Source organism: Phanerochaete carnosa, assembly GCF_000300595.1.
Source record: "Phanerochaete carnosa HHB-10118-sp unplaced genomic scaffold PHACAscaffold_1, whole genome shotgun sequence".
Lineage (NCBI taxonomy): Eukaryota > Fungi > Basidiomycota > Agaricomycetes > Polyporales > Phanerochaetaceae > Phanerochaete > Phanerochaete carnosa.
The window spans coordinates 2,347,291-2,371,724 of record NW_006767628.1 but is presented as its reverse complement, the minus strand read 5'-3'; the positions used below and the strand labels follow the sequence as shown (position 1 = coordinate 2,371,724).

General features: G+C 54.2%; 5 protein-coding genes and 1 non-coding gene across 6 annotated transcripts; 2 read left to right on the top strand and 4 right to left on the bottom strand.

Moving 5' to 3' along the window:
• Positions 1-1,772: 1,772 nt before the first annotated feature.
• PHACADRAFT_246895 (uncharacterized protein) lies at positions 1,773-5,628 on the bottom strand. Its single transcript, XM_007390157.1, has 5 exons — positions 5,429-5,628; positions 5,270-5,311; positions 4,428-5,159; positions 3,194-4,375; positions 1,773-2,940 (listed from the first exon to the last, which is right to left on the bottom strand). The coding sequence occupies exons 3-5, from the start codon at positions 4,732-4,734 to the stop codon at positions 2,723-2,725; spliced, it is 1,707 nt and encodes a 568-aa protein (XP_007390219.1). The 5' UTR covers positions 4,735-5,159; positions 5,270-5,311; positions 5,429-5,628; the 3' UTR covers positions 1,773-2,722.
• Positions 5,629-7,653: 2,025 nt separating this feature from the next.
• PHACADRAFT_246892 (uncharacterized protein) lies at positions 7,654-10,290 on the top strand. Its single transcript, XM_007390156.1, has 4 exons — positions 7,654-7,976; positions 8,031-8,399; positions 8,514-9,907; positions 9,965-10,290. The coding sequence occupies exons 1-4, from the start codon at positions 7,879-7,881 to the stop codon at positions 9,973-9,975; spliced, it is 1,872 nt and encodes a 623-aa protein (XP_007390218.1). The 5' UTR covers positions 7,654-7,878; the 3' UTR covers positions 9,976-10,290.
• Positions 10,291-10,778: 488 nt separating this feature from the next.
• On the bottom strand, positions 10,779-10,859 carry PHACADRAFT_t8. Its single transcript has one exon. It is a non-coding gene; the product is annotated as a tRNA-Gln (tRNA).
• A 3-nt stretch (positions 10,860-10,862) lies between these two features.
• On the bottom strand, positions 10,863-15,414 carry PHACADRAFT_203923 (uncharacterized protein). Its single transcript, XM_007390155.1, has 13 exons — positions 15,134-15,414; positions 15,018-15,080; positions 14,910-14,959; positions 14,417-14,861; positions 13,699-14,365; positions 13,311-13,645; positions 12,703-13,255; positions 12,478-12,650; positions 11,800-12,423; positions 11,622-11,741; positions 11,456-11,569; positions 11,156-11,381; positions 10,863-11,100 (listed from the first exon to the last, which is right to left on the bottom strand). Exons 1-13 carry the CDS (start codon positions 15,317-15,319, stop codon positions 10,937-10,939), a joined length of 3,720 nt encoding a protein of 1,239 aa, XP_007390217.1. The 5' UTR covers positions 15,320-15,414; the 3' UTR covers positions 10,863-10,936.
• A 271-nt stretch (positions 15,415-15,685) lies between these two features.
• PHACADRAFT_246886 (uncharacterized protein) lies at positions 15,686-17,845 on the top strand. The gene is made up of 8 exons (XM_007390154.1): positions 15,686-15,887; positions 16,198-16,298; positions 16,358-16,376; positions 16,435-16,604; positions 16,663-16,686; positions 16,735-17,253; positions 17,307-17,408; positions 17,463-17,845. The coding sequence occupies exons 1-8, from the start codon at positions 15,693-15,695 to the stop codon at positions 17,674-17,676; spliced, it is 1,344 nt and encodes a 447-aa protein (XP_007390216.1). The 5' UTR covers positions 15,686-15,692; the 3' UTR covers positions 17,677-17,845.
• A 36-nt stretch (positions 17,846-17,881) lies between these two features.
• On the bottom strand, positions 17,882-24,266 carry PHACADRAFT_246884 (uncharacterized protein). The gene is made up of 28 exons (XM_007390153.1): positions 24,119-24,266; positions 23,697-24,066; positions 23,378-23,641; positions 23,146-23,322; positions 23,028-23,091; positions 22,925-22,965; positions 22,826-22,872; positions 22,665-22,776; positions 22,216-22,606; positions 21,997-22,157; positions 21,914-21,944; positions 21,724-21,859; positions 21,626-21,671; positions 21,415-21,573; positions 20,845-21,362; positions 20,721-20,793; positions 20,576-20,668; positions 20,246-20,516; positions 20,023-20,191; positions 19,764-19,969; positions 19,476-19,715; positions 19,323-19,425; positions 19,151-19,269; positions 19,044-19,103; positions 18,640-18,989; positions 18,343-18,589; positions 18,157-18,284; positions 17,882-18,104 (listed from the first exon to the last, which is right to left on the bottom strand). The coding sequence occupies exons 1-28, from the start codon at positions 24,229-24,231 to the stop codon at positions 17,964-17,966; spliced, it is 4,830 nt and encodes a 1,609-aa protein (XP_007390215.1). The 5' UTR covers positions 24,232-24,266; the 3' UTR covers positions 17,882-17,963.
• Positions 24,267-24,434: the final 168 nt, after the last annotated feature.

Sequence of the window (24,434 nt, the reverse complement as noted above, 5' to 3'; positions counted from 1 at the left end):
GACATTGCTGCAGTGTAAGATGTTAGTGAGGTATAATTACACGCACGGCCGACCTTTTGTACTCCCTGGGTTTATTGCACTGTCAGCACTGGCCCGGGCAGATGGGCGTTTCTTGTGCTGCCCGGGCACGGAAATCGGCTCTCTAAGTGCTCTTAGACAATGTCGACTGCATAGCGGGAGTCGTTGGAGTACTACCCTCGGCACTGATTAGATTGGCATGCCCGGAGCCGATCCTGAGGACCTGCCCTGCTAGGATGAGTCGGATATGATGCATGAGGGGCCAGCATAGTAATCAGTCTCGCTATGCTCATAGCCGGGGCATTGCCGGGCCAGCGGCCTCAACTGCAGGGGACTCGGCCATACCAAGCAATTACGTAGTCTGCCTCCTCCTCTTCGTTTTTCGTTGCGCGCGGAGTGGGGAATCACCGGCCCCGTGGTACATGCCAATAGCGATCATCGCCGGCGGATTCCGCGCTTTGCTTCCGTCTCATACAGCTAGACACGTCTTAGCACCTGTCGAGTCTGTATCTAAAAGCTGAAAAACTTGCCATGCTGTGGGTATGGTTCAAGAAATTCCTCAGGCGAGAAGCCTGGCTCCGTCAAAGCCTCTGCGCCAACGCCAGTATGGCAGTGGCGGTGGTAACAAGTGTCCGTGCCGCATGAAGTTTCCGGAGCGAGGAGTGGGTCGCATTCGTCAGCTTTGGGTCAGACTCGGCGTACGGCAAACACGGTTAAGACTAAGAATACGAAATACCAATGTGCATACCCTGCTGGTACGTTGACAGCAAACCGGGACGCCAAACCGCGAAAACCTGCGGCGGCGAACGCGCCGGGTGGACGGGGCTACGGAGTTGATCGGTTTCAGTAGCCTTGATAGTGATATATCAGTCTCGGTACCGACGCTCAAATAACAGTGAGCACGAGCCTACCCAATTCTGACGTGGTTCCAGTAGTTGACCTGTGAAACATCGACAAAGGGGAGGTCCCAAAGGCAACTACGCGCTCACTAAGTCCTACACCGTCAGCACAAAATGCTTTCCACTAGTCGCCAGTCAGAGGGAGGCTCCAGCAAGCGCAATATGAGCGAGGGTCGGATTGGATATTGGGTGCTGGATATTGAGTGCGAGTGGAGGTGGTGGCAGAATCAAAAGAGAAAGCTCTGAGAAGAGTTGGGATTACGCTTGGACTAAATCAGTCGTAGCCGTAATTTCTTTTACTCTCTCAAGGAGATAGCAGACAGCGAGGTTAACCAATGGTGCCTATTTGTGTGTAGCCTCCTCCTACAATCCCGCGTCATTACAGCCGCGACTGGTCCTGCAATTGAGTTTCGACAGCTCGGAGGCTTGACAAAGCTGCATATGTCTTGCGTATTCTTCACGTCATGTGGTGGAATGAAATGTCGCGATTTAGCTTCTATGGGCTTGAAGTGCTAATCTACACGATGAAGTGGTCAGCGAAACAAGGATCGTGACGAACGGAAGCTAATATCCTGAAAGTCACGTGCGAGGAATTCGAACTGGCTGAGTCGAACGTCTCTTCTCCTTGGTCAAGCAAGTGTCCTCGCAATGACTATGTGCCTGGTAATAGCGTTGTGAGGATTGAGGTGATAGTACACGGTAAAGTGCGAAAAACCGAGTTCCGCACCTTGTGACGAACAGCAACTATGGTCGCCAGCCAATCAAAATGCCCACTTGTGCTAGTCTCAAGCGCGGCTGAGCACTTGTTAAACACTTCTGCAGACTGTAAGGCAAAAAAGGATGCTATTGTATTGAACGTGAACGTGAAGGGACATGAAGCAGGTGCGCATGATGATAGACGTATCTGAGGAGACATGACTACCGTGACGGGATCGTGAGAGTCTGTGTGGGGAAGACATGAGAAGTATTACAGACAAGAAACGCGTGTAAGTTAACAAGGATGCGCGCGCAATCAGGCGTGAATGAACACGGAGATGGACGGGAAGAAGGGTTGGGTAGCGCGGCAGCACGTAAAAAGGGAAAGTGCATGATCGACGAAGGCGGCGAGAAAATGGGTATGTGTGGTGATTGTAAACATGTAATACTACAGCGAATGAAGCAAGCGTAATCTAGAATCTACAGGGCGCAGCACGCCTGCGCGGCGGCGCCCAAAATCTTAGAGGTAAGATTAGGGCTAGGTTAGCATAAGACAGCCGGGAATAGATAGCAAATGAAACAACAGGCGGTTGAACCGCTACCCCAAAGGCCCCAGAACGTAATAAAGCGGAGGAGGAGGATGCGGGAAAATGCAGAGAACAATAGGAAGGGACAACATTGCGATGGATAGGGGCGAGCATGTCGGGTGTGTGCATGGCGAATATGCGATGGAGAATATGCGATGGAGTCATGCGTGAGAAAGTGACGTGTAGAAAGGATGATGGGTATGACGACCACTGTCTGGACAGTGTACGATGTGACCGCGACGGTCGGCGAGACGGGGTGCGTTGGCAACCGGACTGGTCAGGCGCCTCGGGAGAGACCAGGTGCCCCGTTTCAGAGGCGCCTAGACTCAAACATCATTCGTCACCTCATCGTATAAAGTAGTGAACAGCTGCGCGCATCTCGCTTGCGACCGCCACGCCGTAACCACGTCCGGACACGTAATTTGGTAGAATGTGAAGGAGTCAGGGCGGGTTGCAGGGATGAGTCGGACGACCATCTTGTCGTGGGATGGCCGGCAAAGCAGTCGCGTGGTGAGTGTTCGTTCACCAGTCTTTCGCGCGATGGAGGTCTTCGAGATTGACCTCCAGCCACGGATGATTAACCATGTCCCTCGCATGAGCACGGCTGTGATGGTCGATATCGAGCATTGGAAGCAGGAACTCGCACACCACCCCCGCGTCCTTCTCCAACCAGCCGTATTTCTCGACCATGACACGCCTCAGAGGCCAAGGTTTCAAATTACGGATGTACCGCAGGTGACCTATCACGAGCCGAACGTTCATCAGCTAACAATACTCGATAACACTCACAAGGTATCTCATCTGCTGCGCCCATCAACTAGACACCGTCACTCGCCCTTTTTGGCCTCGGCGGCTCCGGTGCTAGGGAACAAGCCAGGCACCTCGCGCTCAAAGCCACGAATACGGAACGAGACATCACTGGCCCGGTACATAAAGGCAACGAGGCAACAGATGGAAGAGACACGAGCAGAGAGACCTGGACTAGACACTCACCATTACTGTCGAAGATCTCGCGGCTGTACCGCCCACCCCAAAGGACGCTCTCCGGCCAGGTGCCGAGCAGCTCGATGATCTGCGCGCAGTGGTCGTCGTCCTTGCCAAACAGTTCACCCTGGCTCTGCGGGTCAAACAGGTACTCGGCAGTCAGCAGCTCGAAGACGACGCAGGCAATAGACCAGATGTCGGCCGTGTCGCCCCAGTCGCTGCGCCCCGTGATTGCCTCGGGAGAGCGGTACTGTCGTGTCTGGATGTCCTCGGTGTAGTGCTTCCGGATGGGCGTCGCGTTGCCTAGGTCTGCGATCTTTACATGGACCGGCAGCGCAGACGCATTCGCAGAAGGCGTAGGAGACGACGTGGATGATATCGAAGGTGATACAGTCGAGGGAGACGAAGACGAGGACAACGAACGAGTGAGCGAATCTGCATCAGGGAGAGGCGCGGACGGATCGGTAGGAGATTTGGAATGCGTGGAACAATGAGGTTTGTGACGATGCAGGTCAGGAGGAGCGGTTCGGGAGAGAAGGGAGGGACCAGAAGGTGCGCTTAATCTACTCTTAGGCATACTACCCTCCGCCTCGGCCGCATTCCAGTCAAAGATACAAGTGCACGTCGCCTCTTGGATCTCCTTCTCAACCTTCGTCGCCACCACCTTCCCCTTCCCATCCATCGAGCTCAACGCCATCTTCTCTAGCGTGCCGGCGAGGCTACCGACAGACGACGGCGGCGTGTCGACGCTTGCATTAACGCCGCACGATACCGCCATGCTCGACGGTCCGCTAGAGATGTCCGACATGTCCGACTCGCCGCTCCCCCGCTTCGCGTGTGCGTCCGCCTCCACATCAACTGCTTTCGACTTGCCCGCGACCGGTAAGCTCACCGAGCTACCGTTCACACTTCTGCTGGCAGACGACGCTTCCTTAAGCTTGGTAAGGCTCTGGAGCAAGCCCCGCGAGCTCCACGAAGAGCTGGCGCTTGGGCTAACAAGCGGCTGACTGTCGAAGATTTGCACCTGTCGTGCTTGCTTGGTGTTTACTGAGAGCGTGTTCGTGCGCTTCGGGATCTGGATGCCAGAACGCGGCGCGGGTTTCGGCGGGACGCCAACCTTGCGTGATGTAGGCGGAGGAGAAGTGCAAAGTTGTGTCTGAATGTGTCCTTCCACGTTGGGTATAGAAATCACTGAGCATAGGCAAGTCAGTAACACGCCAATATGATTAGCCGCGTCACTTACTAATGTTCTCAGGCTTGATATCAGTGTGTACAAGTTCGCACTCGTCGTGCAAGTACTGCAAGCCAAGTAGGACCTGCTTAGCGATAATTTTCACAAGGGGTGTAGGTACGCCGGTTTGCTTGTGCCGCTCGATGAGTGCCAGGAGGTTCTCGCCAAGAGGTTCGAACACAATGCATATGTGAACGTCGGGATTCATAGCGGATGCAGAGGAGATGGATCCACACTGCTGAATGGATGGTGCGTGCGTGAAAGAGTCCAAGAATGAGACGATGTGATTGCGACCGATATGAGACGGGTTGGCCGCCATGACCTGCCGTAGAAGCTTGATCTCATCGCGAGCCGTCTCGGCATAACGTCCAGCGGATTTAACGACCTTCAAAGCTGAATGACTATTTTCCCTAGAAGACGAAAAGATGTGAGTAAATCCTGCACTTCTCTGACCCGGGGCTTATGGCCTCATGGCAGCTCGGCTATCGATTCGACCTTCCGAACGGTCTGCTGGGGCTGTTCCTGGAATTAGCAGCCTGACCAGGAACTCAGGCCCGGCAGCCATTCGGAGCTGAGGCGGAGGGCACCAACGGGGCGTCTGACGACGTGCAGCGTGTTACGCGTGGTCGCCCGTCGCCCCCGGGTGCCACGTCTGCCTCGTTCGACGCGCAGAAAACGTCATTTGCACTTGCACGTTCGTCCGTGCGAGTGCGAACCGTGCGGCCGGTAGTTATGGGATACTTTCTTGAAAGTGTCGATCGAGCATACGATCGGCGGTGAAGACAGGTTTCGTCGGTCAACGGCGCTCGTCGAAACCAGTGTGTCAAGAGAGAGACGAAGAAGTGGATACTCACTGATGGTCCTTGACCAGCCAGACAGTGGAGAAATGGCCCCATCTAGTCGTGTGAAGTGGTTAGTCGTGAAGTCGTGAAGAGCAGAAAGAACGTGATCCTCGCGGATGGCGGACGTAATCTGCCAGTGCAGGTCGGTAATCACGCCTGAAGAGTACTCACCCAAGTTTACGGACTACAGTGTACCTGCCGTCCTTGAAGGTGTCGCGTACTTTCACTTGCAGATAGCCCCCCTGGTTGTAGTCAGCAGGGGATTCTTCGTCCCGTGAGTGTGCTTCGGCGACCGGGAGGATCTTGGGACCTTGCGAAGTGAGAACGTATTCGTATTTTGCGCAGGGCTGCTTGGGTGCCATGTACAGATGGCGGAAGGCGGGATGGTGAAAGGAGTGAAGATGAGAGAGGTTGCTCAAGGAGCGACACGGACTGGAAACGACTCCAGACGGGAGAAAGGGATCCGAGCAAACAGAGTTCCCGTTATCGCGGCGCCGCTCCCGTCACGCGTCACGCATCCCACTCCCTTATCGCAGCCAATCGGAGTGTGCCGATTATTGTGTCCTTTCTGAACAAGTTCTCCGGAACTGCGAGGCATGACCGAGCGTATGGAAGCCAGAAATCGTGTCTTCGCGAAGGGGAAGGCTTGCCATAATCTTCCCAACTGTATAGCGTCTTGAGGCACGAGACGTTCACTATAACCACATGAAGGAAGTCATGTGGACCTCTCCAATGCCCCAGAGATACCTGTACTTTTGTTCTACCATGCACAGCGCGCGAAACGAGTGTACAATAGTAGTCCTGTCCGCCAGCCGCAGATGAGCTTTAGCGCCGGCAACGGAGTCCATCCGGCTTTGGCCGGACTGCCGCGCGCAAGCCTAGGGCGCTGTCGCCCGACGTCGGAGCTTGTGCTTGAAGCTTTCATTACCGAGCTGTGACATTCCGACGCCGTAGCGCCAGCTGCGCAGCACCAATGCGCAGATGCCGGTGGACAGAAAACATCAATGCGTCGGTGGCGGCCGTTAGTCGAATTGTAGAGTAACTTTGAATAGGATGAATGCCACCGCGGGTTTGCTAGTAGAGTCCAGCGTGCTGGGTTCGCGCCAAGCAGCGGGGCGCCGAAGAAATACCCAATCTCGTATTTGCAGATCCCATCAGGCCCGGCTATCTGCTATCACACCGGCTCCTTCCGATTTCACCGCACGGCTTGGCGTTACCTCGCGAGAAAACACAGCAAGGCCTCCATAACGAAGTTCAGAGGGAGCAGAGAAGAAACATATGATGTCACGGGGCGCGAGCTCTTCTGTGTGCCTCGATGAGCAAGCACGCCATGTCGTGGAGGCAAGCAAGTGGCCAAGTGTGGATGTATTTCTGTAAGAAAACTAGCCACCTCGGACCCGCCTAGACGTGCCTCGGGTCACCTCACGCAAGCGACGATTTGGCACAGGTCTCTCCAGAGTCAGACAATGACCTAATCTATCCGTGGCTGGCTAGATGTTGCCCGACAACTACCGTTTGAGTACAAGGGCTGGAACGGTCGTCGCGCTCCTAGAAAGGGCCTTGGAACTACTGTATGGAACTACCAAAAAGGGGCTACCTCATATATTGCGGACGAGCGGAAGGGCGTGTCATCTTGCGTCACACACGTTACATGTGATTCCGACATGCCAGCAAGTGGCCCGCTGACAGAGAGTGACTCAGGGTCACTATCGCATGATATTCACCCAGAACTCTTTCAAGTTTTGCACCATGAAGGTCCGACCACCGCTTCCCTCGCTCTCACTCAATTCTTCGAATTTCGATAATCGGTATGGCCGCCTCGCAAATTCCATCGTAATCACGGAGCCCTTGGGTACGCTGCGTGTCAAACATAAGATCGTTTGCGCATGAGGGGATTGCCCAGGGTCACAGAGAGCCACAGTCAATCAGCTCAAGATACTGTAGTAACAGATGGCCCATTGGAGTATTATCAGTTTCTTCCAGGTGCCCGTATTCCTTCTATGTACAACCTTGCTGCATCGCACACGGCCTAAATGCATGACCGCGTATGAACTCCTTTCTGTGCGTGTAGCATCCTGCGCTGCTTCGAAGGATTCTGGGACAAAAGGCGGGTTTACCGGAGTGGCGTTCGAGGCTCGTGCTGTAATGAAGTGTTGAACGAGCTCCCTGCAAGCGCTCTGGAAGACGATGGAGGCTGTTCAAGCGTTAAGCACCCGCGGTATGCTTCTTGTATGCGTTCCCGAGTCGATTCGCACTTCAAGATACTCACGGGATGCAGAAGCTGTTCACACAACAGCTGCTTCACATGTGGGCAGCGACATCGCTCGCATAACCCACTCGGTACCTCTGCGATATTCTGCGGTGTGTTGTGCCCGACCCCGCCACACGTTCGTAGAGCGCCTGTGGCAGCCGGCATCGGCTAATTTCCATAACAAGCTTGTTTCTTCCTGTTGCCGCCGCCACTGCCCAGAAAGTTGCGACATTGCCGTACATGATAAATCCGCACCAGCCCCATTTTTGTCCTCTACCACAGCCCACTACCACCACCGTTGCGATCCGTCAGAAAGCTGCCGTCGATCATCAACTTGCAAAACTAGCCTTCGGTAGCACAGCAGTACTACATGCCTTCTGCCTCTGTCAATGCCCCTGCTACAGCTGCCACAGATCCGATATCCAGAAACTTCATCGGTGCAGTTAAAGACGAATGGCAACTCTATAGGCAAGTGCAGCCCTCTATCTCATCCTGCGCACGAGTCTCAACGCTCTCCGGCAGCGATCACGCACAAGACTACGACATTGGTCCGCCCATTGGATACGGTGCCTCCTCCATCGTTTACACAGCGACTTTCCAGCCGACACCGGAGCCGATGCGGACGCCATGCGCACTCAAAGTAGTCGACCTTGATCGCCTGCCGCAACACACCCTTCACCTGCTCATGCAAGAAACACAACTGATGTCATTGTCCAAGCATCCGAACGTCCTCCGTGTGCGCGGACAGTGGATGGACGGGCACAAGTTGTACATTGCCCTTAGGCTAATGAACGCAGGAAGCGCAGCGGACGTGATGCGCTACGCTTGGCCTGGTGGAATGGAGGAAGATGTCGTCAAATGTATCCTCAAGCAGGCTCTTGAGGGGATCAAGTGAGTCGTCCTACCTGTCCTTTCCCTCCCGCCGCATCGATGGCGTAGCTTGAAAACGTTGCCGCGATCATCTCGCCTATGCCTTGTACTGACGCGAACGCTCTGTCTTGACAGTTATCTCCACATCAACGGTCTCATTCACCGCGACATCAAAGCTGCGAACCTGCTCATTGACGAAGATGGTACTGTGTTACTCGGTGACTTGGGTGTCGCCGCGCCCCTGTGGGAGACCGAAGATTCCGTAAACGCGAAGTCCTACGGCAAGAACCCGATCGACATCAGCTCACCATCTGGCTTTCGTACACCAAATACCCACTCATCACACATTTATACCCACGGCCACAATCATACCCATTCGCATCCGAAGCCGCGCCTAGCAGGCAAGCGCAAGTCGTTTGTCGGCACACCATGTTGGATGGCCCCGGAAGTCATCACTGGTAAGCAATATGACGCGTCCGCCGACATCTGGTCTTTCGGCATTACCGCGTTGGAACTTACACAAGGCCGAGCACCGCTCTCGCGTGCCGCCCCTGCATCCGTCCTCACGCACGTTGCCACTTCGCCGCCGCCGAAGATGGATCGGAAAACCGGTGTGCATACATACTCCGCCGCGTTCGCGGATATCGTCACCCAGTGCCTGCAGAAGGACCCTAGTAAGCGGCCAACAGCACAGGACTTGCTCAATACTGGCTTCTTCAAGAGCGCGAAGAAGAAAGGGTACCTAGTTGGGACTGTCTTGAAGGGCTTGCCTCCACTAGTGCAAAGGCAAGAGAAGCGCCCTGTACCTGGCATGACGGCACATCGTACCATGGACAGCTGGGACTTCAGCGTTCGGGAGGACATGATCGCATGCCCTACCAACAGCGTGTACAGTTTCCACAGTCATTTCTTCAAGAAGCGGCGCAGTACGCTGCCGCGGGACGGTATCACGGAGCTGAACGATGAGGACCGGGGAGATCAGGTGTCGAGCGAGACCGAGCCCAGGTTGAGTTCAAATGCTGCCACATACGCACAAGACGTCCGTCAGCACTATAGGTCGAGGTCCCATTCTTACTCCTGGAGCGTTTCCTCGGATGGTAGCCGGTCCTGTGGTACGCAACCCCACTCCAAGACGGCGTGCGGAACGCCTGCGAAGGAGCCCGACGGGGTGGAGGGGGCATCGACTCCGGCGACTATGTCTGCGGCACCCAGCAAACGCGAAGATGTGGGCCTGCCAAGCAACGCTTCCAGCCAGATGCCCTTGTCTCCCGCGCTCTCTGAGAGTTCGTCGCACACCTCGTCTTCCGTCCCGACATCGCCAGAGCCATCCGAGCCTGTCACGCCCCCACAGCCTGCTGCTACGCCGCAGCCAAAGCTCTGGCGGCAGCTCGTCGGGCGCAGCGAGGGCGGCCACCACGGAAAGGATGAGTGCGACGACGTGGTTGGAAGTAGTGGTGCAGGTGCAGGTGAGTCGTTCAGGCGCAGGGCCTTCGGTGGAATGAGCAGCCTTGTGCGGACCATGCGCTCTGGTGAGCCCGCTTTCGTCGACACTCGCACGCCCTGATTGGTCATTGACAACCCTACAGGCAGACAGTAACGCAAGGCCCCGTCGTCGTTCTGGGCCCGTCCCCATGTGCATCTGAATGGCGTGCCATATGTGCACTACGCGGATCTGTGGGTTCTCTTGCTTCATTTGGCTAGGGCTATATACTCTAGTCCTGCTTGGCTGGCATGCTACTCTGCCTTAGGCCGGGTTGTATACCAAAATTGCGCATATGTTTCGGTATTCGTCTGGTGTTGTGTCGTTGTTTTGAATGCTCGCCTTTCGCGAGTGCTGTTCTTGATCTGTCCCCATGTAATATTGTGCTCACGTCATTATGCGTGTACTAATACTGGCAATAATTAACGATCGTCACTGTGGAATATGAACATCACGTTGCATCGCATGACTCTCATCAGCCTTTCGGAATGAACTTGGTGCAACTGGTGCTTACAGCCCAGATCGTAGCATCATAGCATCGATCACAGGTGTCTGACTGTTCCGTTTGCTTGAAGAACATCAAGTGATATTACAATTAGATGGATAGCTGTCTTGATATGCTTGCCACAGATATGAGACTGGTACTAAGGTAGACAAAAATGTGAGAATGGCTGGAGCTTGAAAACGTGTAACCTTTGAACGTTGACCTGATCAGGAACTTATCTGGAACCCTGCTGACCAGACATACAACACTGGAGTTGCACAGTCCAACGAGCTGTGTGAACCGTGCTGTATTTCCGGATGCGCGAAGGTGAATTGTACTAATGCATGACGGTGGTGTGCACTGGTACCTATAGAAGGGCGAAAAAGCTGAGTTTGGGCGAAGGAATGAAAAAAAATTATTATCTATGGAGAAATAGAGGCGCTACCAGGGCTCGAACCTGGGTTTTGGGAATTTTAGTAATCAGAATCCCAAGTGATAGCCACTACACTATAGCGCCGCTGCCACTGCATTCTAACTTTGTACTTACGCTAAGCATAGCTTAAGTTCCAGATAATTTACAGACAGGGAGTACAACTAATATTCTATTTTGTTCTCTTTTACTGGAGGAAGCTCCCATCCCGCAGGCCCAAAGTGCGGAACGACGACGGAAACACCCTCCTTCGTTCTGACGGGCTTCGAGAAAGTACAGAGTGACCTGCCCAATTGCGACAGCCATGCGGGATTGACAACAGTCAGGCCTGGGCACATTGCATGAAAACCCGAGTGATAGCGAATGAGCGAGAGATCACTCACCCTTTATCCAGACCTTTGACGTACGCACTACTTCCAAGAAAACGACAAACTCGGATGGCGGCTGATTTGCCAGGACGGACGATGGGTGGATGTATACATCTTCGTCGATGCCCATCGCGCGATAGGGCACGCCCCTTGACGTTGTGTATTGGTCACCCGACGCAGACTCCTTCTCGGCCCTGTCCTTCCGGACGGCGACCTGGTCGATGAAGCCAGCCGTAAGCAGCTGTCTCAGGACCTCAGCTATCGGGCGACGTCAGCCAAGCCGTATCCCGCCAGTGTCATCACCAGAGAGCGTACCTGAAGACTGTTTGGCGGACGCAAATTCGGGACGAAACCAGGATCTGTGTCCGGATAATTCGTGTGCACGATGCTGCTAATCTGCGCGCGGAGCTTATGGATTTCTTCCATTGCCTGTACAGACGTGTGAGCCCCACTTGCTGAATCCAGTCCACGCCGATCATACCTTGGGCCTAACAAAGTGGTCTGTGCAGAACTTGTGACCACCTCCGGCATACTCGTAGGCTCCTACGGCGGATAGCACGCGGAAGACATCGCTCGTATGCTGGCCTAGAGAGGCATGGATCTACAAGATCGTGCGAATAAGGTAGCAAATCGAGCGACAGAGGAAGAAGCTGACGTACCTCCTGAGATTCGAAGAACGCTTTGCGACGTAAACGACGGGACTCCTTCGCCCTGACAGCTTCACTCTGGATGTGCGAGAGATCTTCGTCCTTTTCGTCAGACGATTCGTCCTGATCAAGGGCCTCTTCTCGCAGGAAGGGGTCTCCTACAGATAACGCGGACACAATTACGATGACATAGGGCAGACACCCATGCTGCCTGCCGCTGACCAACATCCGGGAAAACCGCGGCGAGAGAGGGAAGAGAGCCATTGCTCGGCCAACGTCAGTAATCTGCCCACCGGCAGCGGCGCCCGACTCCGGAATTGAGAGTGCACCCAGGCAGGTCAGGATCGTCTCTGCCTTCTTGAGATTCAAGCGATCGGGTGGGGTGGGGAAGGGGAAGTTGACGACCGCGTCGACGTGCATGCTCTTCATCTGAAGGACGACTCCCTCAATCGGCATGCGAAGGATCTCCGGCAGCGAGAATTGCTCGAAGTACGTTTCGAAGATTGCAGAAGAGTAGAGTCGATAACAATGACCTGGACCTGTACGCCCCGCACGACCGGCCCGCTGTGCAGCGGACGCTTTAGAGATCCAGCTAACCTGGAAGCTTTGGACACTGTTTGCGTGATCGTAACGCCTCTGTCACGAGAAGTTGGCGTGAGTAGATAGCGAAAGATGGATAGATCAGCACACCTCTTTGGCTCTACCACAATCGATAACGTAACAAATATTCGGGATGGTCAGAGACGTCTCCGCAACATTCGTCGATACTACGACAAGGCGATGTCCTTCGGGCGGGGGCTTGAATACCTGCATTTGCTTCTCATTCGGTAAGAGGGCATACAGCGGAACGATATGCATAGGGACTAGTTGCTCGCCATCAGATCCAGATGTTTGGGCAAGGTGTGGGTGACGTACCTTCAGACTCCTCAGTATCAATGCCGAGTTCTTGATTGTTCAGTTCATCATCACTATCCAGGGCTTCGTCGTCCACGTCGACATCGGCGTTGTCGCCATCTACGTCGAGAGCCAGATCCTTCTGGTCAATTCCAAGGTCCATGTCTTCCGCCTCCACATCAGCTTGAGCAGGAGCTACACTGGTCTTTTTGCCTTCGCCTGTAGTCATACTTGAGACGTTTGTCGCTACCGCGGAAGCGCTCCTTCGCCGTCCTCTCTCTGCTATTGCCATCGCGCCATAGCGAGCCTCCAGCTTCTTGCAGGCGCCAGCAATCTCGTTCCGGCCCGTTAAGAATATCAGTATACCCCCTGCAGGCAAGCGAGCATGTATTTTGCTCGCTTTCTTGATGGCTTCCGTGACGTAGTCGGAGGCGGTACGTCGGCTGAAGTGAACAGTAACGGAGTGTTGTCGGGCGGGGACGTTGATGATGGGTGGCGGAGTAGAGAAGAGAGTCGTATTTTCGGCGAAGTCGGATACGCGAAGAGTGGCAGACATGATAATGAGGCGTAAAGGCTACAGGTAGATTTGAGTTATCCTGCTTCCCATTCCCTTGGGACTTGAGACCTACCTTGACGTCGTCCTTTTTCTGAACCCACATTTCTTCGCGTAGCTTGATGACACGACTCAATACACCAATGAGGATGTCAGTGTTCATGCTCCTCTCGTGTGCTTCATCAATGATGATGACGGAATATTTTGTAAGTAGGAAGTCTGTCGCCAGCTCTCGTAACAAGACACCGTCCGTCATAAACTTGATGAAGGTGTCGGGCGATACAGTAGCGTCGTATCTGATCTGGTAGGAAACTTTGGAGGAGGTAAGGGAAAGCTCGTGCGCAACGCGAGATGCCATGGACATAGCAGCCACACGACGCGGTTGGGTAACACCAATCATCCCAGGATTATCTGTTTTGTGGCAGCATGAGCTAACGGCGCAGTAAACTTGCAAATGTACTTGCCACTTCCTGGGGAGCCGAAGCCTGCTTCATACAAGAACTGGGGAACCTGAGTCGTCTTTCCACTTCCGGTCTCGCCGCAAACTATGACAACACCGTTGAGGAGTATGGCTTCCATGATTGGCTGTTCCTCTACAACGATGGGAAGCATAAATCTCGCCTCCTCGACTTCTGGAGGGCGCTTGACTTCGATTACCTTCCGTCGATGACCGTCCTTGGCGGACTCCTGCAAATACTTCGCAAACGACGTCAAGGGAAGAACGATATCTTTGCCTAGAGGGCCACGCATCTCGCCAGGTTGCGAGAGTTCCACCTTTCGTTTCTTCGGCGGTGGAGGTACTGGTTTTTCTGGAGCAGACAGCGGAGGCAGCGAACTCGCTTCATCTGTGGGTGGTGCAACGTATCCTTTGGCGGCGCTAAGCTGCTTTAAAGCCCAGTCTTTGAATCCTAGCCTTTTCTTTGGCGAGGTGGACACTTCTTCAGGCGTCTCATTCCTTGCATTGTCGCTTTCTCCCGCAGGCTCGCTACGGGAGGCGGCCCCATCATCGGTTTGGTCATTGTCCTTGTTGTCCGTGTCAGAATCGTATGCCGAATCTGAGCTGTCGAACGAGCTATCAGATTCTTCTTCGACCACAGTCTTCGCGAGGCCCGCTTTCCAAGAAGAAGGTGCCTGATATATTTATATCAATACTAGCAAGGGCGAAGCAGCTTTGGTACCTACAGCCCTGGACTTGGCTTGCTTCTTCACAACTCGTGGGGCAATGGCGGAGCCATCCGGGGCCCTCTTCAAGGCTGAGCCAATGTAGGAGACATTTACGGCCGGGGTGAGTATAGGCTCCTGCTTGACCGTGGAGAACCCAGAGTCAACAATGACAACTGGGTTGGCTCTTGTCTTCCCTGACTCTGGCTCTGGTGCGGCAGAAGGACTAGAACGGCCATCTTCGCCTGTAGGGGCATCTTGTTCGTCTTCGCTGTCGGTGGCAGCGCCCGTATATGATCTGTAAGGACGTTTACGCTTTTTTCTGCCAGTTGAACCCTCCAGGGCGCGCTTGACTTCATGATGTTCTTCTTTCGCAATACGTTCCTGGTGGGTGACTGCCTTCCCCGTTCCAAGTGTCGAGGAAGATTTAAGCCCTAAAGCAGAGGTTCCGCGAGCTTGGCTCTTTCTTGCATCTTGTGAGATGAAGTACGCGTGATACAGAATGTGCACGTACGAGAGCTTCTCGAATAGCGCCACACGCTCTTCTTGCTTGAGTTTCTTGTCCTAAATACGAGGTCAAGCTGTCAAGACAAAAGAATTTCACGGCTGAGGGAGAACACACAATATATTTCTCTAACCGCTTCTTCTTCTTGCTATTGACTTTAGAGTCCTGCTGAGCTAATAGCTTATACGAAGTACGTCAGTCTCCTTGCGCAATACTTCCAGCTTAGAACTCACTTCATGCTTCAGTCGTTCCTTCCTGTCCAGCTGCCTTTGTTCCTCAGATTTAGAGACAATAACCTCGGCATTCGGGTCGTAGTCGGGTTCCTCTACCGGGGACGAGATCGCCTTGCGCTTGCCCTTCTTTCTCTGGCTCGCAGTCGACTGGCGTGCTCTGGCATTATGTCTCTCCCGAGTGTACATGTTGTGAGATATAAACAACGGCGATACACCCGAAACTAGATCAGAAATGGAGGGCGAAGAATTAAGTTGTAACTCCGGTAGCAAAGGAGGTTGTGGGATGTGCGCTTATGGGCGTCTGCACATGGAGCAAATGATTCGAAGGATCGGCGGAAGGACGCATCTGATGCGCTCTTCGGGGACTGTCGGAGATTGGCTATTGTGCTTCGAAAATTCGAACGGAGAATGAAAAGAGCCACGCATTTTCTACGCGTTCCTCAGCGCGTTGAAGTTGTTCTTAATCTTGACACTCATGGCAGCCTCACCTATGCCGGTCGACGCTGGCAGCGCACAGCAGCAAGAAAACTGGAATCGTCCGGGCGATCACCCGTCTGGCATGATTTCATCACCCCCCAATGGCGACGTTGTCAACGCTGCAAATGGCACAGGACGCCCTTCAGACGATAAACGCGATGTTGCCCAGCCGCCTCCCGACGCTTCCTTCGAACGTACTGGGTCTTCCGCGTCAGAGGCCAACTCTACCTCTGCCACGAACACAGATGCCACTCATCGCGGTGAAAAGCAGATCAAGGTGCTTGTCGAATCTCTATTTCTCACTACAACAACCCCTGTCTTCAACTTGAGCTGGCATGCACACGAATATGCTTCAACGCTCAGTGTCTCTGTCTCTTAGTCTTCTCTGTCGTGGCGGCAGCCTACTTGGTTGACTATGGCACCAAAGATGACTCACACGGGCTGGCCGTCACTCCAACCACACTGGGACTCCGTCTTTGCCTCTGTCTACATCTCGCATTCCTGCTTCATGCCTGCTACTGCTGATGTCGCGCTCTCATACTTCTTTCTTCCATGAGGATCTTGGTATTCATTGACATTTTTTGTAGCCAAACAAAGTATACATTGGCGGACTCCCCGAACACACCCGCAAGGAAGACCTCGAAAGTTGTTTCGGCAAGATTGGCAAGATAGTAGCTATTGAGCTTAAGTAAGTTCCTCAAATACATCTTGGGACTCCATTCTCATTCTTCGTCGCTACGTCATTAGAGTCGGTTATGGCTTCGTGGTGTGTATGGCGTACCTTCCAAACACGGCTCGATCTCAAATCTACTTTTTTCCCCCAGGAATTCGATAGCCGCGAAGCCGCGGAGGAAAGTGTCGCAAAATATCATGAAGGTTTTTTCATGGGCAACAAAATACGTGTCGAGCTGTCTCATGGCGGTGGGAGAACAGCAAAATATAGCAACGACCCTGGTGCTTGCTTCAAATGTGGCCAGGTTGGTCACTGGGCTCGGTGAGATCCCATGTTCTCCTCTCAACCCTAGCACTATTTTAATATCGCATGTTCGAAGTGAATGCCCGAATTCTACTACTGGGTCAGTGCATATTTTTACCGTATTGACGTTGACTAACTTTTGCATCAGGGATTCCCGCCGTAGTTCTGCGCCGTTGATAGATCGTATTCAGCCTCCTAGGGACTATCCTCCTCCGCCGCCTCCTCGCGACTACCCCTCGTATGACTATGCTAGGTATCCTCCTCCCAGGGATCCTCGCTACGGCTATGACTATCCGCCTCCTCCACCTGGGCGTGACTTCAGGCGACCACCTTCGCCGCCGCCGCCGCCGCCTCGTGACTATCGAGATTACCCGCCTCCTGCTGTTGCGCGCCCCGGTAGAGACATGGACGATTACAGGACGAGAGGTCCTCCTCCATCTCGCTATGATGCTCGATCCGGCTACTATCCTGAACCTGAGCTTCCTCCCTCTGGTTATCCCCCGCGCTATCCTCCGCCTCCGTCTCGTGACTACTATGACCGCCATGACAGGAGACCGCCACCGCCTGGCGACAGATATGCACCTTACCCTCCTCCACCTGTCAGACCCCGGTCGCCTCCTGGCCCACCTCCGAGGTCTAGGGAAGATTATGACCGACCTCCACCTCGGTAAGACCATTATCCGAACTACCACCGACTCCTATGTTCTTATAAATCATTAGTGATTATCCTCCTCCCGCTGAATACCGTGGCCGACCAGCTTCTCCACCCGCTAGATACGCGGATTACCCTCGCGGTGCAAGCGCAGAAGCACCTAGCTACCGGTTCGTGTCGCGTCGTGCTCCGTTAAACTACCTGTCGCTCATCTCTCCTGACAGACGACGCTCTCAAAGTCCTCCACCCCGTTCTGGATCTGGTGCTGGCTATGACTCTTACCCATCTCGCTCTGTTGGGCCGACCTACAATGGCAGTTCTGGCGTCTATGCAGGCAACGGCTACTCTGGCTCAGCACCGTCTCGGAGTGGTGCCAACTCTAGGGACTATCCCCCGCCTCGCTCACGGGACTCCGATGGTGGGTATAGAAGGCCCTAATTGACGCGCTGGTTGTTTGCCATCTAGAGTTTGATTATGTTTAGTGTTTTTCAGTCGTGGATTTTTGACATCCTCGTCGTATCTTAACCTCTCGTATGATCTCTTGCCAATGGTATTCCTTACTCAATATCTGTTAATTTTACGCGTACCGTGTTCTTGTGTATTCACCGCTCACTCTTTCTGTTCTGTCATCTCGTTCGATCTAAAAGCTATTCTATTCACTTACACGGAATTCAAGAGTGTCCCAGAGAAACCCGGTTGTACATGAGGTACATATATACGTGAAATCAAGCAGTGCCACTGGCCATGGCGTATAAGTGTTCCTTCTCCCCACTCTCATCAACGAGAGCCTTCAGCATGCCGCCCTCTATCTCCAGGAGCTCGCTCGGCTTGCCAAATTCTACAACGTGGCCGGCGTCGAGCACCATCTATGCGGAAGATAAGCATCTACACGGATCAAACAAAGGTAGCACTGCTCACAATTTTGTCTGCATCCATTATAGTCTGGAGGCGGTGTGCGACGGTCAAAAGAGTTACGTCCTTCCCTAGTCTCTGTCTCAGTGAGGCCTGAATGACGGTGTCTGTCTCGTAGTCAATGGCGGAGGTCGCTACAGTCCGTGTTCGTCAGCACATGCCAGCGTACTTCGGACTTTGAACGAGATATACCTTCGTCGAGAATGAGCAGCTTGCTCTGGCGGACGATCGCCCGCGCGAGTGCAAGAATCTGGCGTTGGCCGACCGATAGGTTGCTGCCCCCACTCGAGATCGGGCTGTCGAGCGTGATGCGCCCTTCGTCGGTCTCATCTTGCAGTGAGAAAAGACCGGCTGCGCGCAGAGCGTCGTTGAGGACTGCATCGTCATGCAGGCTGAAAGGATCCAGGTTTTGTCTAAGAGTGCCGCTCAAAAGCTCGGGCTAAATCATCTGTCAGCAAACAGCGAACAATGCGTCTGGAAAGAACCGACCGATTGTGGGATGATGGTGATATTCGAACGCAAAACATCCAGGTTGATCTTGTCTGTGGCGATGCCGTCGTATAGGACCTCGCCTTCCGTCAAGATGCAACGGAGTAGAGAAAGAGTCAAGGAACTCTTTCCACTGCCTGTCCTGCCGACGATACCGACACGCTCGCCCGACTTGACGTGGAACGCAATGTCTTTGAGGACTGTGGGACCATCTACGGAATACTTTGCCGAAAGCTTGTTGACGACAAGCTCGCCGCTGGCGGGCCAGTAGGCAGGAGGTATACCCTCAGGCGTGGCCTTGGGCTCCTGCTCGATGACCATATACTGCTGGATACGCTCCAAACTGTTGCCTGTGCAAGATGTCAGCCCGCCGCTAGGACCGAGATGTATAGAGGTGGACGTACCGCTGACTTCGAACTCGTTGAGTGTCCGCACCCACCAGAGAATCATACCGCTGAAGCCAACTACGAGAGGTGAGGAAGGGTCTGTCGACGATAAGCTTTCGACATACCAGCCATAGTTAGAGCGAAACCAGTGTCGGAAGCTGAGACGCTTCCCCAGTAGACGAGATAAGCAGCAAGACCGGCAGAGAAGAAACCAGCAAGTGCCTCAATGCGGATGCAAACCCATCTAAGCATTCCAGACAATTAGACTGTTAGCGTACGTCGAAGATAGATGCGTACCGGTTGAGGTTGTAGAACGTCCTAGCTGCACGGCTGAACTTGTCGATACGCTTGTAAGACTCCAGTCTGAAGGCTTCCTGGGCACCATATGCACGAATGGACGCTGTACGTCCAGTTAGCAACCGCCGCCTTCGTCAAACTGACACCACGCACTCAGTCCGGCAACCGCAGCTCCAAAGTGACCCAAAACTGGAGCACGCGCGTTGCTCATCTCGCGCTTGACTGCAAGCTGTGCCTTGATATAGACCTGGCCACACCACGCTCCGAGCACGGAGATGACCATGCCAGGGAGCAAGAACGTCGGCGAGATAATAATGACGGACATAAACTTGATGAGCATCGAGATAGTCATGTCAACTAGCCAGCCGAAGTACTCGGCGACGGGACCATCCACTGAAAAGGATGTCAGCACTTGGAGCTGGAGCGAGGGAGCGACCTTACCAGCTTGCATATCCTGCGTGCAGCGGGTTATGATACGCGACGTCGGGGTCTTGTCAAGCCACCTGAGAGTCGTTCCCAAGACGGACATGACGAGGTCGCGGTGGATGGTACGTGAGGCTCTTAGTGTACCGTATACGAAGACAACATAACCTATGATGTACGCCGTAGCCACGAAAACGAGCATCAGGGAGTAACCCGTGAGATAACTAGATGTATGCTTATGTCAGGTATGCACTTAAGGGGATACATGGGGACTTACTAGCCAACGTCGACTTCCGAAGGGTCGTGTGTTTCGTACTGGCGTGCCCAATAACCAAGGTACCAGGCCTGCGCAGTCATGACGAGACGGCATAGAATCATGCCTCCCAAGAACAGAGACCAAAAGATGAACTGCGAGTCTCCACCAAGAGCAGCAAGGTACAATTTGACTGCAATGCTCTACGTCAATACGCTTTCGACAGCGCAGAACCCCATGTACTCACGTGCAGGCCACCCGACATGTCCCTCAGAAATCTCCTCAGCAACGATGAGCTTGCCGTCAGACTTTGGTGCAGCGCTCTCTGCGACGGGCTCGCTCCGATCGACTGTGTGTTCGGCCTTGTCGGTCTCCTGTGCGCTTTCGGCGGCCTCCTTCGCGAGTTTCTTGTCTTTGGCCAACGCACTCGAGAGCGTGCCCTGCGACTTGATGCGTCCGTCTGTGCCGAGGGAAACGACGTAATCGGCGATGGGCCGGGTGATGTGAACGTTGTGAGTCTGCAAGGCAAAATGTGAGTTTGCATGTGGTCCTGTATGCAGAGTGTACGTGCACTTACAACAAGCAAGACGGTGCGACCGCGGATGAGGTCGCCCATGAAGCACTTCTCAACAACCCACTTCGATGTATGGACGTCCAGAGCTGCGAGAACCTGGATAGACACGTCAGTGCACATCACCAACCACCTTGCTGCATATACTCACATCGTCCAAGAGCAAGATTTCGGCCTTCGAATAAACAGCACGTGCCAGAGTGATGCGAGCCTTCTGACCACCACTGCGAAGGACATTAGCGGGATCATATGTAACTCACCAGCGATCCGTTTACCTGAGAGTCAAGCCCTTCTCACCAACTTCGGTCTGATCACCAGCGTCAAAGAGAGTCAGGTCGCGCCTCAACGCACACTGATCGATGACCTTGTTATATCGCTCCTCGTCGTATGGCGCACCAAACAAGATGTTGTCCCGGATTGTCTCGTTCTGGACCCACGACTCCTGCGCGGCGTACGCGACGCCGCCCTCGCGCGGGAGCGCGACGTACGACTCGGGGCCGGCCGGGAGGTAATGCATCTCGCCGAGGAGCGCCATGAGCATCGACGTCTTGCCCGCGCCGGTGGGCCCGATGATGAGGTTGATCGCGCCGCGCTTGAACGTGACCTCGTCCTCGATGCGCAGCGCAAAGTTGCGGCGGCCCCTGCCCGGCGTCTGCGTGCCGTCGTTGTCGCGACTCCAGGTGAATGCGGCCTCGCGGATGCCGACGACGCTCGGGTCGACGACGACCTGCGGGACGTAGGCCGGCGCCTCGTCTTCTTCGAGCTCGGCGGTGTAGCGGTCGAGCAGCTCGGTCTGGGAGCGGTGAGCAGAGGCTTCAGGCTGGCTAGCTAAACGAAAGACACACCTGGGTGATGAATTCGCTGACACGATCGAGCGAAACCTTGGCCTGGATCATCATTGGCAGGTAGCCGAAGATAGCGTGCATGTTCTCTTGGAGGATATCGAAGACAGCCATCGAGGAGAAGACGCGGGATGCTGTCAGCTGCTTCTTCATGATCACCGTCTGAGATCCAGGTGAGCATAGATATTCCAGAGCAGCGAGCACAGAGACATACGTAGGCCATGTAAGTGACGATCATGGTAAGAACAGGAATGCAGAAGCTATGTCGAGGCTGTGAGTTACGGTCACTGCGCCGTACAGGTAAAAACTCACTTGAGAATGCCGTTCAACAACTCAAGCATCTTAAACTTCTTAATATACGTCAGCTCGTCCTCTCGCTTTTCAGCAACCTGGTCGTTCATTCTGGGCTCCCAGCCGAAGAGTTTGATCATGCGGATGACGTTCATGGCTGTAAATCCCAATGAGTGTGCGGAAGCGTATGTGTGTAAGGGAGGACGCGTACATTCCGTGACATGCTCGACGCGGGCATCCGTCTGTAATGCCAGGTCAGAAATGTAACCAGCCAGAACAGAAGACGATACACACCTTCTTCATCTTCGCGGCTTGCACGCTATGAACAACCTTGGCGACGTACCCGGGGATCGGGAACATGACAACCATGACGAGCACGCCCATGAACGCGCTCCAGCCGAGAACGTTATACAAGAACCAGATGCAAAGGCAGATCTGGAAGGGAATGTAGATCACTGTCCACAATTCAGCATCTTTTTCCCCCTGTCACACCCAGAGAACGACACCACTCACGAATGAACAAAAAGTCGCGTCCGTCGACGATGTAGTTCAGATCGGTGGTGACCAGGTTGTTGAGCTTGCCGACGAGGTTCCCGCCCTTGGCGCCGCCGCTCTCGGACGCTTTCTCAGACACCTTCGTGCTCGTGCTCTCGCCGCCCTCGCTCGTGGCGCGCTTGTGCTTTGACGCGCGTGCCGTGCCCTCACTGACGGCCGTCGTCGTCTCCGCCTCGGACTCGTCCCCGCCCTCCGACGGCGCAGACTCGGCGATGGACGCGGTGTCGGGTGTCGTGGCGGCGCTCGAGGTGGGCGTCGTGCTTGCCGTGTCCGCCTTCACGCGGATGCGCAGGGCGTGGTCGAAGACCAGCTGGGTGATGATCGCTTGGGTCTGGACGAGGAGCCGAGTCTACAGAGGAAACTTGCCATGAGCTTTGTTGAAGCACTGGAAGCAGAATAATTTGTACCGCAACAAAAATGTACCATTGCACCGCGACCGAACCAAGGATAGGCCCAAGCGCCAGCCACGCAACCCACACGATGGGACGAACGACCTGGTCTCCGGTGCCAGAGAGATAGCTGAGATGCCTCAGTAAGCGTGAAGACCATGTAGAGAATCACAGCTTACTCCAGCAATTTGTAGATACCAATGGGGACTGCAAAAGTGGTAATAACCTGAACGGACGCTGAGCTCGTGGACGCGGCGCGAAAATAACCAGAGACATACTCGAACGACGATCGAGAGGCTAAGTACCATATATTCACGCCCTGGATGGCGTTCTGGTCAGTGAAAGAGCTGGTGATATATTCAGGATACTAAGAACACGTACAGAATACCCTCATGATGCCAAAGAAGATATGCCTCTTGCTATGGGTCTGGAAGGGATCAAGAGACTATAGAAGGAATTTTTAGCCAATCACGAGGTATACTGAGTTGCGAGCACCTACAGAGAAGCTCCTTTTGACAAGATTTTTAGTATAGTCATAGTCTGCCAGAGGATAGAGCTGGTCATAAGGCAGATGAGGGAGGCGATAAGCTTTCCAGATCAGAGGCTCCAGGAACAAGTAAAGGGACATGGACAGAATGCATGCCGTCTGTTCTGGGTTGACCTCCGCAGCAGGATCCTGAACCCGAGTTAATATTACGTATTGAGGGAGGAATCGGCGCATGTACACATGCCTTGGGGTCGACAGGGGTGTACTCGCGAGGGATAAGCAGAGGAACCACGACCGCGGCCCAAGTCAGCAGGCCGACTTTCGTCCAGATCAGCCAGCCCTCGTGCGCGTCGAGGGGGCTGAGGACATAGGTCAAAGAAGGCCAAAGGTCTCGGTAGAAGAAGACACCCCAGGTGACGACGAGGACGAGGCAAAGGTGCCTCGCCGAGATCCTGGCAACTGAAGCTCTCGCAGCGATGGACGCCCACGCCAAAATGATTGCGTACGCCTATCAAACGATCAATAACGGAGAGCTTACGTGTGCGCTGGTCGGGGACACGTACGTAGACGATCTGCAAACCGAGCTGCAGCCAATGCAGGATAGAGCCGACGTGTCCATCGTACGCAGCGTTTTTGCGCGTGAGCAAGACTGTGTAAGCCTGCAGACCGGTCAAGACACCAAGAGTGATGAAGCGAGAGATCCTCCACGAAAAGATGGCCCAGCCGCCCAGGTTCTGGACGTGCTTGCGGAAACGAGCCGTGAACGTAGTCCTCGTGCTCGGCTGGACGTCTTCGTGCTCGACCTCGGTGGTCGAGCTTTTGGATTTTGCGCGCCATATTACGAAGGCTGAGATGACAGCGTGAAGCAGAAGTAGAATAATGGAAAGCAAAGACGTGTAGACTGGGATGGCGAGGTTATTCAACCAGATTTTGCTACCGACGGTGAATTACGGGTTCTCTGGTATGCTGAGAAGAGCGTACGTACCCAGAGTCATCTATGGGATGTGGCCGACTGAATGCCCTGAAGCTGGGGTCGTTCAAAACCGTCTGCAAGTTGGGCACACCCAAGGCCGACCAGGTGGTCTCGAGTGTCCACATTTCGTGCTCCGGCTATCGCCCTGAGCAGCTGAAGCTGTAGAAACTGTGCAAAGTACCGGCAGCTAAGTAGACCGCGGGAGAGGGCTTACAGTCACGTCGAGTCGACGTGGTAGACGGGTCCGAAGGGGCAGAAGGCAGAGTCTGATTACGGTGCACATGCGCGCTATGAACACCTTCCTTCCGATCGAATCAAATGCACGCGG